Raw genomic sequence first — 15417 nt, 5'->3', positions numbered from 1 at the left:
TCTTCTACTATTAATCTGCCTAAGAATTAACTCCTGACTACCATTTCTGTTTCCATGGTTGAACAACGCTTGCCTTTTTATAAGACCAGCTCTGCATATTAACTGTAGATGTGCTAATGCAACTTGATTTGTTCTAAATAACGGCAATCTTTATGTGGAATTTTTTTTTTTTTGCTTAAAAAAACTTTCACACTATCAAAAACCTTTTTATCTATTCTGCTACAAAATCCGAAAAACCTAAACAATGACTATTGAGCCCAGCTGGTCACTTGAGTGACTTTAGCAAAAGCTTGTCTCAAAAACAAAAAATCTACCACCATTCATTATCTACATAATTACCTTGGTTCTAGTGGTTTACATACACAAGAATGTGATACTAAAGATCTCACTGTGATTCCCGGGAATTTAATAGGATGTGAAATTTGATATCTTCCATTCTAATAGGATATTCGTGAAAATACATAGCATTTTCATAAATTAAATTACACAGTGTTACTCATTATGAAATTACCTAAGTCCCCATGATAGGAACAGCTATTTTGGAGAAAATGACGTCTTAATAGGTAATACTGATTTAGTATCATCGTTTTGAAGTCTCATCAAGCTTTTGTTCTTCTGTCTCCACTGGTCTAAACAGGTTGTATCTTATTGGATTTTATTATGTACGATAGTATAAGCAAAAACTTTTAAAGACAAGATTATACAGAAACCATTGTTCATTTTCTGTTAGTTGATTCTAAATACCCTGTAATGCTGTCATTCTCTTAAATGGTTTTACATTGTTTCGATATATTTAATGCTACAGTATACAAAGTTGTACTCAAGGATTTTAAGGAAAGAGACAATATGGTAACTACTTTTATGTCAGGATTATCTTGTGGTGAAACACTATTCTGCTTAAATGGTTGTTTTGATCTTCACTGTTTTTCTGTTATGCCCTCTTTTATCTCAATCTCCACTCCATTATTTACTTTTTTATTTTTATCCTTTTAATTAAGGGAAAAATAAATAAAAATAGCAGGATATATTATAGTAACCCACTTTGACTTTCCATTATCTTGATTTAAAGCCCTGTATTACCATCTTGTTTTTGACTGATGTCCCCCATTCTGTTTTGCTTGATAGTACCAGGTTCGAAAGTTTAGGCAACAGTTGTGAAGACAGTGAGATTCATTATGACACCCATTCTCGATGACTTTTATCTACTTTTGAAGACCTACAGTGTCTCCAATGTTTTGGTTTTGTCGGTTTTGTTCTTTACTGTTTTGTTCAATTTTATTATAACTGATGATATAGGCAATTCTATTGCCTATATAGCGGGAGGCATTATGGTACCCATTATTGATCACCTTGTATTATGCTTTTACATTATCTATTATGTCCACCCTTTTGATTTGATTGACTCTGTTCTGTTATGTCACATTTGGTTCTACTCCCTTCCAAAAAAGTAATAAGAACTGTGGGAGTAACAAAACCCAAAATGTGTTAATTGTCATTGTACAAAAGAGAGGAAAAGAAAGTGCTCTAAATGATATAACTGCATGTATATTTAAGTATATAAGATAGAAAATGGTATCACTGAGTTTTATTGGATCATTGAACAGAACTGTTTGCAGTATCATTGTTGGTATGTCCACTTTACAAGCTTTAATTTTGTGACTTGAACAATTATTTCTAAGATGACAATATGTAATCCATTAACTAGTGATTTCCTACTGTTTATTTTTTTCTGTAAATCTGTATAACTTGCACCCTTTCTCTGCTTTTTTTTTTCTCCTTAAAATAAAATTTAAAAAAAAATTACCTAAGTCCCAAAGCCATTCTTTATTATATAATCAGGAGTTGAAAATTCCCATTTTTTCATACTTACTGAATGTTCACAAACCAAAATTGCCTAATACAGAGGGGTGGGCAAATTTATAATTATATAATATAAATTCAAGGCTTTATTTCATTTCAGAGAAATTTAATGACACAGAAGTCTAGCTTAGAAAAATAAATTAATACATAGGGATACTATTACTCTGAATGAGTAAAGTTAGTATTTTTTCAGCAAATTTTATATTTTATCTATACCAATTTTTTTTGAGACAGGGTCTCATTGTGTAGTTCAGGGTGGCCATTAGCTCACTATATAGCGCAGGTTGGCCTAGACTTACAGCAATTCTTCTGCCTCAGCCACCTGAGTGCTGGAATCACAGGCATGTGCCACCATGCCCAGCCAACGATCAATCTCTTTTACATCTTTCAATTTGGAGTACCTGAGACTGTCGAGTTTCCTGTAAGTAACAATTCAGTCGAGTTCAATAACTTCTTGACATCCCAAACAAAATTTACTTTTACCTGAAATGCCTTTCCCAAAACCTTTCCCTAGGCCAGATGTGATAGTGTACGCCTGTAATTCCAGCACTTGGGAGGCAGAGGCAGGAGGATCACTGCTAGTTGGAGGCCAACCTGGGCTAACAAAGTGAGTTCAGGGGCTGGAGGTTTAGCTCAGTGGCATAAGCATCTGACTTGTAAGCAGGCAGTCGTGAGTTCAGTCTCCGGTACCGATAAAAAGGAAAAAGACAAAAAAAAAAAAAAAAACAAAGTGAGTTCAAGTCCAGCCTGAACTGCATAGTGAAACCCTGCCTCAAAAAAAAAAAAAAAAAAAAAAAAAAAAAGGAAGAAAGAAAGAACACCTTCCCTAAGAAATTTCTAATGTAGGGGCTGGGGGTTTAGCTCAGTGCCTCAAGCGCCTGCTTGGCAAGCATAAGGTCATGAGTTCAAACCCTGGCACTTTAAAAAAAAAAAAAAAGAAAGAGAAGAAATTTCTAATGTTCAAAATGTATCTCAAATGTTACTTTCTTTTACAGGTACATACAATAATATTTAAGAGTACAGGAGATCTCTACCTGGCTCCAGACTACTTGGGTTCAGTATTGGTCAGTTTCTGAGAAAGACTCTCAGCCTCTGCATACTGTCTCCTCCTTTCTAAGGTGGGAAAATAATACTGTGATTCTTACCATGCCTAAGGCCATAATAAGTGAGTTAGTTTAGGTAAAGCTTTTATAACTCAGTACTCAAAGATTATTACATAGCTTTTCACGGTCAATCTAATCAGACATATAATGTTTCTTTTCTCTTCAAATGATTCATTCAACAAAGTGCTAAGCACTGCTGACATAAAAGGAATTAGAATCTGTGCACAAAAGAACTCACTCTCTAGTAAAAAGACAAACAGATCATTGGTAAGTGTTTCACTTCAGCATTGTTTCTCAAAATCTGATGTGAGGACTGTTTGCAACAAAAATACTGTCTGGTGGTTCTAACACACAAATTCCTCAATTCTACTCTGGACCTAGTAAGTCAGAATCTCCCAGGTGAAGCCAGCCAGTAAACCTACATATAATAAAATTTGGGAATCAGGGGGCTGGGCAGCATAAGTGCCTGCCTGGCAAGCACAAGGTTGTGAGTTCAATCCCTGGAACAACAACAACAACAAATTGGGAATCAGTGTTAAGCATTCTTAGGAGGATGCTTTGAAAAGGAGAGAAGGAACCTCAGGTACTTACCTCACTTTACTTTCATTAACATTACCTGTGTTTGTATTACTCTCCTCTTAGACTGAAACAAGCTCTCGGAAGTCACATATTTTATCCATCCTACTTATTTAAGTAAACTTAAATTGAATAGCCTGATTAGGCATTTGTAGAAATAGAGGTACATGAATTTTTTGCTGTTTTTTGTTGTTCAGAATTGGAGATTGAATTCAGGGCCTAAGCTATTTCTCCAGGCCATTTCTTATCTTGTATTTTAAAACAGGAACTCACTAAGTTGCCCAGGTGAGGTTGAACTTGTGATCCTCCTGCCTCAGCCTCCCAGAATATTGGATTACAGTATAAGTCACTATACCATTTGATATGAATGAATTTTAAATATTTTCACATTTTAGAAAACATATTACCCATACGTTCTATATTCCATGCTGTTGGCAGTCTATTATATATTCTTCAGACTTTTCTGGAATACTTGCTATGGTGGCCAGCTTCTCCTCAAACCATTTCTCCTCTGGGCTTCTGAGACACTGTCCTACCCCAGCTTCCTCACTCAGTCTCTGGCCACTTTCTGCTCTGGGCCAGCTCTGCAGCTCACTTGCTGTCCACTTTGAGCAAATCCTTTAATTTCTCTGAGTCTCAAGTTTTTCCATGATAAAACGGGGATAAAAGAAAGTTAATACTTCCTGTTTACATACGTCTATCTTCATCATTAAATGTTACTGTCCAAGTGTTAATGCCTTTTAGTGCCTCCTTCCCCTTATCACCACACAAAGATTCCTAAGATACAACCCCTGGACCTTTACCCCTTAACCTCAGCATTCTCCCTGGTAATTTCATGTGTTCTCTAATTCTTTCTTCCAGGTGACTCTCAATGTATTAACAGAGAATATTTTCCCCTTCCAAATCAATTTTGTCACCAGCTATATTATCCAGCTACAAGATCTCTGCAGGCCCTGAATTATTGTTTTCCACTCCTCACGTTCTCTAAATTCTACAGACATGCCTACACAAGGCCAGTGGGGAGCTGCCAGGGAGATGACACAGGACTCACTGGGACTTCTGATCCCATTCTATTTACAACAATGTGCAGTACAAATAGTATTTTCTGCCTGTGTAATGATGTGAAAAAGGCTGGGAAACAATGCTACCAAGTTAGCTTTACTAGGTGTAGATCTAGCTGGCACGGTGGTGGTGGTACACACCTGTAATTTCAGCACTCTGGAGTTTGAAACCAACCTGGCTACACAGCGAGACTCTTGTCAATAAACAGACAGGCAAACAACTAACTGTATGACGCACTCCTCCACAACACCCCACAAATGGCCTGACATAGTCCACCGGGTGCAGTCTAGGCTGTGTGCCAGGCACTGATGAAGGTCTCGCCATCAGTTCAAGCTGGCCTTGGCTCACTTTGTAGTATGGCCCTTATCTTGTTCTGTCTTGTATGATAAAGATGAATGTACTGAAAACCTCCATTATCAGCACTCCTTGAATACACAGTGCAGGTTTTGCTTACCATCTCTTTCCAGTACCTAACACATTTCTTATACAATACAAAATTACTAAATTAAATGAATTCACAGTTCACAGTACATCAGTGAAATTTTTGACAGTTCTATATCAGTAAATTTCAAGAAATAAAATCATGAAACAGTAGAAACTATAGGTAGTCGTGGTGGCACAGGCCTGTAATCCCAGCACTTGGGAGGCCGAGGCGGGACTGCTGGGAGTTAGAGGCCAGCCTGCACTACATGGAAGCCCTGTCTCAAAAAAACCAAAAAAGAAATAAAACAATAGAAGCTATAATGGAAACTACAAAACAAACAAAAACCACCAATGTTAAGGCAATTTCCCATAATGCAAATAAAAGAATCAAACATTACACTTTAGAACATAGGGCAGTAATCTTCAATTTAGATGTCTGAATAATGAATATTCTCCCTTTCATAGGTTCAGTAAAACTCCAAACCCTGAACCCTGCCCACATACATCGAATAAAACACATGAACATGGAGGCTGTTTCCCTAACAAGGACCAACGCTGCTGGCCCAGCTCCTTTCACTTTCGCCTGGGGAGTTGCAGCCAGTTTGCTCTGCGCAGCGGGACGCTTCAGAAGCCTTAAGCAATCTCCTGGGGAACGGGCACAGAAGCTGAAGTGCAGACTGCTAGGAAGAGGAGGAGGAAGTGCAGGAACGGGCAGGGGCAAATCTCCTACCTGGGAACCGCTGTGCTATGCAGGAAAGAAAACCCACTGAAGTGGCAGGAAGGTTGCTGACCAAAGGGTGAAGAATTCGAGTCAACATTTTTAAATTCAGTTCGGTAGCAGGTAGCAGCCGAAGCCGGGATTTCCAAAGCCTTCCGCTCATCGCTCTGCTCTCCGCTCTCCAGTACCTATTATGAACGTTCACTGAGCTCCCTGGGTTGTTCCAGACTCGCCACACACTGGGGAGGGGAGGGGAGGGAAGAGGCAGGGCTTCAACCCCTAGTAATCCCTCTTAGTATCGCTTTCAGGGCAGCTAACCCAGCAAGCTCTCTGTAAACAGACTTTCTTTCATTTTTAAAAATTAAAGCTGGACAACCAGTAGTGGTCTCCCTTGAATGTGTCCCCGCACTAGAATTCTTGTATTGATTGAGACCTACCGGATCACTTTCATTCTGCCACTCCTCTTCCCGATTCGGGTACAGAATAAAGTCCAGATTTACTGACAGTTGGTAAAGGACCGTATAATCAGCAGCACCTTAACTTTTGTCCTTTGGCTGCTTTCATCTTTCCTCTTCTGTTCATTCTTTTTATTCATCTTTTATTCATTCTTTTCATTCTTTCATTCCTTTTCTATTACTTTTATAAATAAGACTTTATAAAGGTATGTCCTTTAAAACGATAGTCATATATGATTTTATTACTTTAACAAACATTTTTGAGAACCAATGTATCAAACATTGGTTAAAGCAGGAGTCATGACACAAGCCTGTAATCACAGCCCTTGGGGGGGCTGAGGCAGAAGGATCGCCAAGAGTTCCAGGCCAGCCTGGGCTATGCAGTGAATTTCAAGGCTCACTATGAATTACATAGTAAGACTCTGTCTCAAAAAAGAAAAAATCAATCAATCAATACCAAGAAACAAAAGTCAAACTCTGCTCTCCAAGTTAGATGATACACTGTTCTTGTAAATTTGTGTGCCATGATGTGCTTTTGTTCTTCTGTCTTTAAGCCTTTGCCCCAAGTATGGCGTGGTAGCACCTGGTTTTAATTGCAGACTCTAGAAGGCTAAATAAGGAGGCTCCCAACTTCTAATCCATATTGCAACAATTTGTGACTTAAAAAGACTCTATTCTCAGAGTAAAAAACAAAATAAAAATAGTAAAAAATAGAGAGATATGATTGTAACTGAGTACAGACCCTGGGTTAAATCCCCAGTACAAAAAAACAAACAAAAGCCCTTTTCCTGCCTGAAATATCTTCCACCTTTTCTTTTCAGAAATCCAAAGTCTACCTAGCTCTTAGCTTCTTGCCCAAAGTTTTTCCAGTAACTCTCCCAGCACTGCCAAGGAGATGCTTTCAATATTAACACGGCTCCCTAGAAAAGTTGGAAGTATAGTTCAAGAGGAATTGTAAAACAGTGCCAGAAGGCAGTGTTTTAATTTACTGTGTATTTTCCAGTGTATGATGTACAAAGATGGTTGAATATATGTTTTGATTAGAAATCAATGCAAAGTAATTCATGAATTTGTGAAATTTTGTTGACATGAGTGACACTAGAAATGTAAACTAAAAGGCAATGGCATTGCTATAACCATATATCTCCAGTTGTAAGTTATTCTTGTTTTTGTGGAGATATTAAAGCATCAAATGTTATTTTAAAAATCAAGTCTTAATTATTAGGCTTTCAGGTCCTTTAAACTAGAAGGTGGCTGCCGGGGATTTAGCTCAGCGGCATAAGCGCCTGCCTTGCAAGCAGGTAGTCGTGAGTTTGATCCCTGGTACTGATAAAAAGGAAAAAGACAAAAAATAAATAAATAAACTAGAAGGTGGCTGTGCTGAACAGCATATATATTGTGACTTAAAAGTCAGTTGCCTAACCAGGCATAGTGGAACATGCCTGTATTCCTAGCACTCTGGGAAGCTGAGGCAGGAGGATCACAAGTTCAAGACCAACCTGAGCAATTTACTAACTTGGTGAGATCCTCCATCAAAAAAAAAAATATTAGCTCAGTGGTGTAAGTCTCTGCCTGGCAAGTGTGCGGTTGTGAATTCCATTCTCAATACCAAAAAAATTAAAAATTAAAAAAATAAATAATTTACACCCTAATGTAGTTCAGTGTGAATGTCCTGGGTTCAATCCCCTGTACTGAGGGAAAAAAACCCAGCTCCTCAGTTCTGATCATACCAAATTAAATGATCATATCAATCTCCTGAACCTGCACCAAGAACCAGGATATAGTAAGTATATTATGAAATCCAGTCTAAAATAATCTGTTGGCCTTACTTTTCGTAATAAAAATAAATGGTTAAAAATAATTCAAAACATTTTTATGATGGTAGGTCAGTGGAATTGTCTTTGTACTCCAAACATTAAATACTTCTGTAACAAAATGATAAAAATCCAAGTGGCATATATTATTGTCTTCTGTTATGTTTAATTTTTTAAATTTCATTTCCAGTACTGTGTTGACCCCTAACCTACTCTGTTCATTTAACCAATTTTTAAAGTAAATTATTATTTTACTTTCATCATTCTTTCTTATGAGTATTTATGTAGTATAATATTTATGCTGTAAAATAGTAATCTGATTAAATGAAATTTTACTTTCGAGTTTAGAAGGCAGGAAACAAACATGCTGTCTTCTTTAGGCATTCCAATTCCCTGTGTACTTTTTGCAAATGTATCCAAATCTGTTATTGTTTATACTGAAAAAAATACACATAAAAGGAGTGAATCAGCTATTTGATTGAAAAATGGGAACTATGAATTTTTAAAATCTGGTTAATAAAGCTATCTCATGTAGTTATATAATATACTTGCCTTTTTAATAAAATCATAGCAGGACTTTATACAAAATGAAGAAATTGTTAGCCAGAGTAGTAGGGACCTTTAGACCAAATTAACTTTCAAATTGTAATAGGATTAGCCTGGTGTAGTGGCACATGCCTGTAATCCCAGCACTCAGCTGAAGCAGAAGGATCAACAAGAGTTCAAGGCCAGCCTGGGGTACATAGAAGTTCAAGGCCACTCTGCACTACCAAGTGAAACCCTGTCTCAAAATACCCCCCCCAAAAAGTTATAATAAGATTGAAGTGACTTGCCGAAGTTACCTTGAAGCCAGTCTCCTCACTCCTCAATCACTGCACTGATTTCTAACTCATACCACAGTGCTGCTAAGGCTTCTGAAGACAATTCATTAACTACACACACTGATATAATTACTGTGCAAGAACCATGCATACAAGGTGATAGTATTTTCTGGTACTTTTCCACAAGAGAATAATTTTAAATCAAATTTTTATTAATTACATATAAAAACTAATAGTGAAAGCAATCAAATGGTACTATTATATAGCAATAACACAGTCATATTTTATTATGTATTGTGAAACCTGACAAATTACCTTTGATGTTGTAAAGTTCTTCTATAGTACTGACCACTAAATATATTTCAAATAAAACTGTCTGCTACTTAAAGTCATTTAAAAGAAAAAAGTACAGTATTGTTAGACATAATAAAATTAACTGAGTTCTGTTTTTAGAAGTTTAAGAAAGGGTAGGTGTGAAAGGGAAAAAGAAAAAAAAAACAGAACCCATGTAAGATTTAAATAATTTACATTTTTAGAAAATGTTCCAAATATATAACCCTCAAAAGAAAAGTTCCATATTTCATGTTAACATCCAACTTAAAGTTCTTTTAAAGTCTAGAAAAAAAAATTCTCTGTTCCAGATATACATTATCTTTAATGATTACAGAAAGGTCAGAGTATAAAGGTCATTCTCTTATTATAACAATTTTAGGTTTAAATTCTCCACTTATGTGTAGTACACATTTTATTTGTGCAGGGTATTTGCAATCACTGTAAGCCTCTGTCTCAGGAGCTCTCTTTTTTGTATCAGAAAGTTCTCAATAGTATTAGCTTCCTTGAAGAGTTCATCTATCTCATTAATGTAGGATGCATCTACTGCTGCTCTCTCACTAATAGGAAAAAAAGAAGTTTTACATTAAACTAAAGTTATGAGTCTAAATACATCATCGTGGTGATGTGCTTTACTATACTATATTTGTTAGCTATGTGACTTAAATGGCTTTAGACATGAGAGCTTACTTATTTACTCATATTCTTCAGCAAAAGATTGAATTAGTCCCACAAATACACATAATTTTTCTCAAAAAGTCTCTTGACACAGTAAAAAGTACATCTTATGTATTATAATTTTAACATTAAACTATGTAAATTGTTTTTAAAGCCACACAAACCATTATACAAGTATACTGATTGTCTAGTAGTTTAAAACACTATCTTACAATACACTTTAATCTCAGGCCAATAAATGCAGGCTTCAAATATATAAAGATAAACCATAAACACATAAGGTACTTATCTTTAATATCATTTGATGAGTATCATTAATTTCATCAAATAGTATTTTTCTCAAAGAAGTATTCACATAAAATTTAACATTAGTACCATGGTTCCTAATTAAAGACCAAAGTATATCCAACATAGTATTAGCTCTGGCAATAGCAAAACAAGAGATGTTTAAAGGAAAACTTGTGGTTGGAACCTGAAAATAACCTATTATAAGGTATTTAAAATAAAAACTTCAAAGTTTTAATAACTTAATAGTTTTTCAGCCAAAATTAAACGTTCCATTACAGTTTCCAGAAGAAAACTATTTCTAACATAAAGATCTACAAGAATATACTGTAAGTACTTGCCTTAAGATCTTTGCATATGTAAAAAACATTAGATTAATTTCCTTGCTTGTATCTGTTTAAAGAAAAATCACTGAGTAAGTTATGAAATATAACATCTTCTTTATGAAATAGTAAATATTTAGAAATGTAAGGATTTTATACATCACCATTCAACTCTTTCTCCAGGGCCTTATCCTTATAAAATAATCCAGCATAGTCAGAAAATGGTGAATCTGATTTTCCAAGAGAGGAGAGCATTGGACTATCTGGAATTTGAGGCTGAGAAAAGTTTGAAAAAATAAAAAAAGGTTCATTGTGAATGGTAAGAACCTTAGAACACATACACTCTGTTTATTTTTTTAAAAAAAACAAATTCAGGGTGGTGATGCAGCTCAGTGACAGAATACCTGCGTATTGTGCTTTTTTTTTTTCGTATTGTGCTTTAAAAAAAAAAAGCAAAATATTCTTAAGAGAAAAAGCAAACATGCTAAAAAGTACATTTCATACACTTGAAATTATATTATCAAGGAGACTTTTAGACTTAAAAAGCACCTTATTCAACACACTAAATTTTTAGTTTTAAACTAGATTTTAAGCCAGGCATGATGACACCCAAATGTAATCCCAGCACTCTGAAGGCAAAAACCTCCATGACTCTGAGGACAGCCTGGCCTATACAGTAAGCTCTAGGCCAGCCCAGAATGCACAGTGAGACCCTGTCTCAAAAAAAAAAAATTAGATTCTGAATATGCTTTAAATCCTCAGCCAGCATATGTTTTCACAGCATTACAGCAACTGTAATTTGGATAACAGCCAAGTACTTGCAAAGTTATGGGATACAATACATGTTCAAGGAACACAAAAAATTCTCAAATGCAATAGATCAATTGGTAGAGGCAGAAATGTACTGGGCTCTTCTTCAAAAGGTCAACCAGTACGATATTTAGGCATCTTTCACGTTATAACAAAAAAATTACATAAAATTCTATGTGTCATAAAAGTATGGATTCCATTCTATCTGTAGATCACAAGTTACCAAAAAAGAATCTCCCAATGACTTCTTGCATGTCTACAGTTAGTGAAAAAGCAACTGGAGTCAAACATGATTCCTGCTAGAACAATCCTAGTTCTTGGAATATTAAAACATTAAACTCTCATTTATCAATAGAACTCCCTTAAATGGACAGAATCTGAAAACTATGCAAAACAGAATAAAAGATAAATCTCCACAAACATGTAGCTTACCTCCATTTCTCTTGGCCTCTTGCAATTTCTAGAATCGGGTTTTACAAGGTGACTTGCCATCATATCCTGATAGCACAAATTATAAAATTTACAGCAATGTCAAATTTAGATAAACTCCATGCTACAGTTCTTTTGAATCCTTCCTTTTTCCATTCCTATTGCTGCTATTAATTTAAGTTCCCATAATGTCAGCTACCTATATTTGATTTCTCCCTCTCGAATTCATTCTATCGATTGCTAGTTGAGTAATTCAAAACTCTGATCACTGCTTTCCCTTCACTTAAAAACCTTCCATTAACTTTTTTTTTTTTCTTTTTTGAGACAGGGTCTTGCTATGCAGTTTAGGCTGGACTTGAGTTCACTTTGTAGCCCAGGCTGGTCTCAAACTCACAAGGATCCTCCCACCTCAGCCTCCCAAGTGCTGGGATTACTGGCATGGGCCACCACATCCAATCCACCTTCCTTGACTACTTTTTGCTCAAGGCTAAATTCAAATTCCCTAGTACAGCATCCAAAGTCCGTCATGGTAGGCCAACCTACCATTCTTATCATTTTCAACTACTCCTTTACATGTACTCTGTCAAATAAATCTCTTTGACATTTCTGCCTTGTTTCAAGAATAGCTTATTCTAGCTTCTGAAAAATCTAAATGTTGAACTAGATTTTTAGCTCATGTCTGTCTCTATGTTCCCTCTCCCACATACACAAATGAAAAAGATGCTTAACCAAGTTCAAATAAGACCACGTCAGACCAGAAACAAGATCTCTTCACCTTTCTAGTCTAAGACTGTTTCTACTGTCCAAACTCCTTTCCTATAGATCCTGAAGGTATATATCCTAGAAATCTATAACATGAAGTTTAAACTTGAAGAAAAAGTATTGTAACCTGAAAGGGTCTATACATCTTAGACATGAAGCCTACATTAAAGTTACCAGTTTACTTTAAAAAAAATTATGCTGAATTGGACCTCAATTAGTCATATATAATATGTCTATATACCCATGTGACAGTAAAAACAAATTACAGGGAAGTCTGTTTAATAAATTCAGTAGCGTACAATGAGTGATCAAAAATACAGTGAATGTTAAAACTGTTTAACTTATTACAATGAAAGACACATTGGCATTAGGCTCTGTCAAAATACTCTCCCACACTTTCACCTTGAGCACACATAATTCTTGCCACTTTCTGAAGCTTTCTGGAAGTCCTGTGTTGTGTGTGTCTTTATTACCGTGTGATAACACAGTGACTGCTGCTGCTGAGTGCCACTCCACAGAAAGCCAGGTTTGTAAAATCGTCATGGTGTGTCCTCGTGTACTTTATTCACTAGATCTGGCACCATGCGACTCGTGGCCGTTCCCCCAACGTCAACGTGACCATAAAAGGTAAATGTTCAGAATGGCTTTAAGACATGAAGTCAGCCATGACAGCACAACTAAGGATACGCAAGACGACTCCTAGAACAGCTTTTCAAAGCGGTGAGAACGGTGGGGAAGTCCACTCCCAGCAAAGGGGAACTATTCTGGGCAAGACTAAAAGCAACCTGCCTTTTATTGCAATGCATTTTATTAAAACATACCCTATTTTGCAATCACACCTCACACTTCCACATCCTCCAGTGCCCTGTATGTAAACTCCAGCGCAGTCCTACGTAGAAACTACGACACCGCACAACTGTGCTGACTTCGCTTCGGGGACAGAAAACGGTTCCGAGATGGCGACACGCACGCACAGTGCGCCTCTCCTCCCTTTCCCCTTTCCCCGTTCCCTTTTATACCTCTCTCTTTTCCTACAGTAAGAAAATATGTACAAATGCCAAATACAGACTTTCAGAGGTGGGTCATTCTGCCTCCGTGAAAATCAACTCGTTTTCTGTCATAACTTGACGCCTCAAGCCTAAAGCAGGTCTGGTCCTCATCCTGAGACACACTAAGCACATCACCGACCCAGGGTACGCAACCTTAGGTGCTGGTGACTAGGTTATCACCGACCACCACCCTCCCGGCCTCGCGCAACTCCTTTCCTCCCTTCTTCGCAACCCTACTCGGGCTCCTCACGCCATTTCCCGCCTTTTTCTCCCCTCACATGCCCTCGCGCCTTCTTCCCCTGTGACCCTAAAAGGACTCTCCTCTTGTCTCTGTCTGGTTTCACAGTCAGTCACGCGGCCATGCGCACACACGCACCCCCGCCCCAGCCCCCTCAAAGTCACCCAGCTCGCGGCCTGCCAACCTTCCTCGCCGGAGAAAGCGCGGGAGTGAGGCCGGCGCGTGCGCAGACCCTGCTGCTGAGGCGGAGGGAGGAGGCGCGCGTTCCCGCCGGCCAGTGCGCGAGTCACGTGACCCGGACACACTTCCCCCCACTTCCGGTGCAGGCGCCAGAAGGTGTCTTCTCTGGCTTACTTCACCCCTCGACCTACAACCTGGAAACGGCGGTGTCTTATTTTCCTCTGAGTGTGTGTGCGCGTGTGCGTGTGCGTGTGCGTGTGTGTGTGTGTGTGTGTGTGTGTGTGTAAAAGGAAAACCTGAAACAGATCTCAAGGGAGAACAAATAAGAGTGTAAGAGTGACCAGGGGCTGGGTATTTAGCTCAGCGGCATAAGCACCTGCCTTGCAAGCAGGCGGTCGTGAGTTCGATCCTTGGTACGGATAAAAATGAAAAAGACAAAAAAAAGAAAAAAAAAAAAAAGAGTGACCAAAGCCGGGTCCTGAGTTCAAGTTATGATACCAAAAAAATAAAAAAGGGATCAAATTAAGCCAAGTGTGTTCCAGAGGTTCGGAATGTCGGCCAAAAGCACGCACCACATCCCGACTCCGTGGCACAGGCCTGCCTGTGATCCTGTAAGGAGAGGATGAAGCAGGAGGATCCCCACGGGTTCCAGGCCTGCACTGCCCAGTGAGTTCCAGGACAGCCTAACCTACGCGGCCTGGCCCTGTCTCAAAAAATGAAAACAGAGGAGAAGAACAACATCACTACACCTACCTCCTCTTTTCAACTACAAGTTATGATTCCAGGCCATTTGCTGGCAGGGAAGGCCTAAATCTGAAGTAGTCTGTCCGGCAGCCAAGGCCTCCACCTCCAACCCTCCATTACTGCCCTGTTTGCTTCTTAGAGCAACAAGAGGCGGTTCAGAATCACAGCTGGGTTGGTTGTTTTGTTTTTTGGCATACGGCTTCACTATGTGGTTTAGACCGGCCTGGAACTTACCCTCTAGCCCAGGCTGGCCTCGGGTTTCCTGCAGTCCTCTGGTTTCGGCCTCCCCTGGGCTGACATTACAGGGGTGCACCTGGCAGAATCATGCATTTTAAGAAAATTTCACTCTGGATGTTTTAGTAGGTTTAGTTGATCTCTTGGCAGCAGCTTTATAAAAGGTATTTTGGAACACTGCGTGGCTTGCATACTTGTGCCAGGTTTGGGTGCTTTGACATTATGACTTTGATGTTCAATTTCACAGGTAGATTTCTAAATTTAAGCTTCAGTTGTTGGGGAGAAAAACAAAAGACAGAGGTCAATAACATGCCTAATGCACTCCACATGCACATTACACCTCAGAGAACTACATTTAACACTTGTACATTATTGTGATTTTTTTCCTTTTGCTTTTTATTGAAATGTTAGTTGTCATCAAGATCAGAAGTATTGTGCTTGTATGTTTATTTGCCGTTTGTGAAAGAGCCAATTGTTTTAAGTACCTAGAAAATAGGTGCTTGGTTTGATTTGTTAATACTGT

General features: G+C 38.0%; 2 protein-coding genes across 2 annotated transcripts in view; both read right to left on the bottom strand.

Moving 5' to 3' along the window:
- Window positions 1–5985, bottom strand: part of Bco2 (beta-carotene oxygenase 2) — a 32926-nt gene extending 26941 nt beyond the window's left edge. The window contains exon 1 of the mRNA XM_003472693.5: window positions 5755–5985. Within this exon, the coding sequence (XP_003472741.3) occupies window positions 5755–5905 (151 nt within the window). The 5' untranslated portion in view covers window positions 5906–5985. The remainder of the gene's footprint in view (window positions 1–5754) is intronic.
- Window positions 5986–9023: 3038 nt separating this feature from the next.
- On the bottom strand, window positions 9024–13992 carry Tex12 (testis expressed 12). The gene is made up of 4 exons (XM_063255763.1): window positions 13921–13992; window positions 11691–11756; window positions 10613–10724; window positions 9024–10518 (listed from the first exon to the last, which is right to left on the bottom strand). The coding sequence occupies exons 2-4, from the start codon at window positions 11751–11753 to the stop codon at window positions 10427–10429; spliced, it is 267 nt and encodes an 88-aa protein (XP_063111833.1). The 5' UTR covers window positions 11754–11756; window positions 13921–13992; the 3' UTR covers window positions 9024–10426.
- Between the last annotated feature and the right edge of the window lie 1425 nt (window positions 13993–15417).

This window comes from Cavia porcellus, unplaced genomic scaffold, assembly GCF_034190915.1.
Source record: "Cavia porcellus strain 051 isolate PalLab524CR breed Dunkin Hartley unplaced genomic scaffold, mCavPor4.1 scaffold_9, whole genome shotgun sequence".
NCBI lineage: Eukaryota > Metazoa > Chordata > Mammalia > Rodentia > Caviidae > Cavia > Cavia porcellus.
Note: the sequence above shows the minus strand (reverse complement) of the source record. Positions and strands in the feature narration are given on the sequence as shown.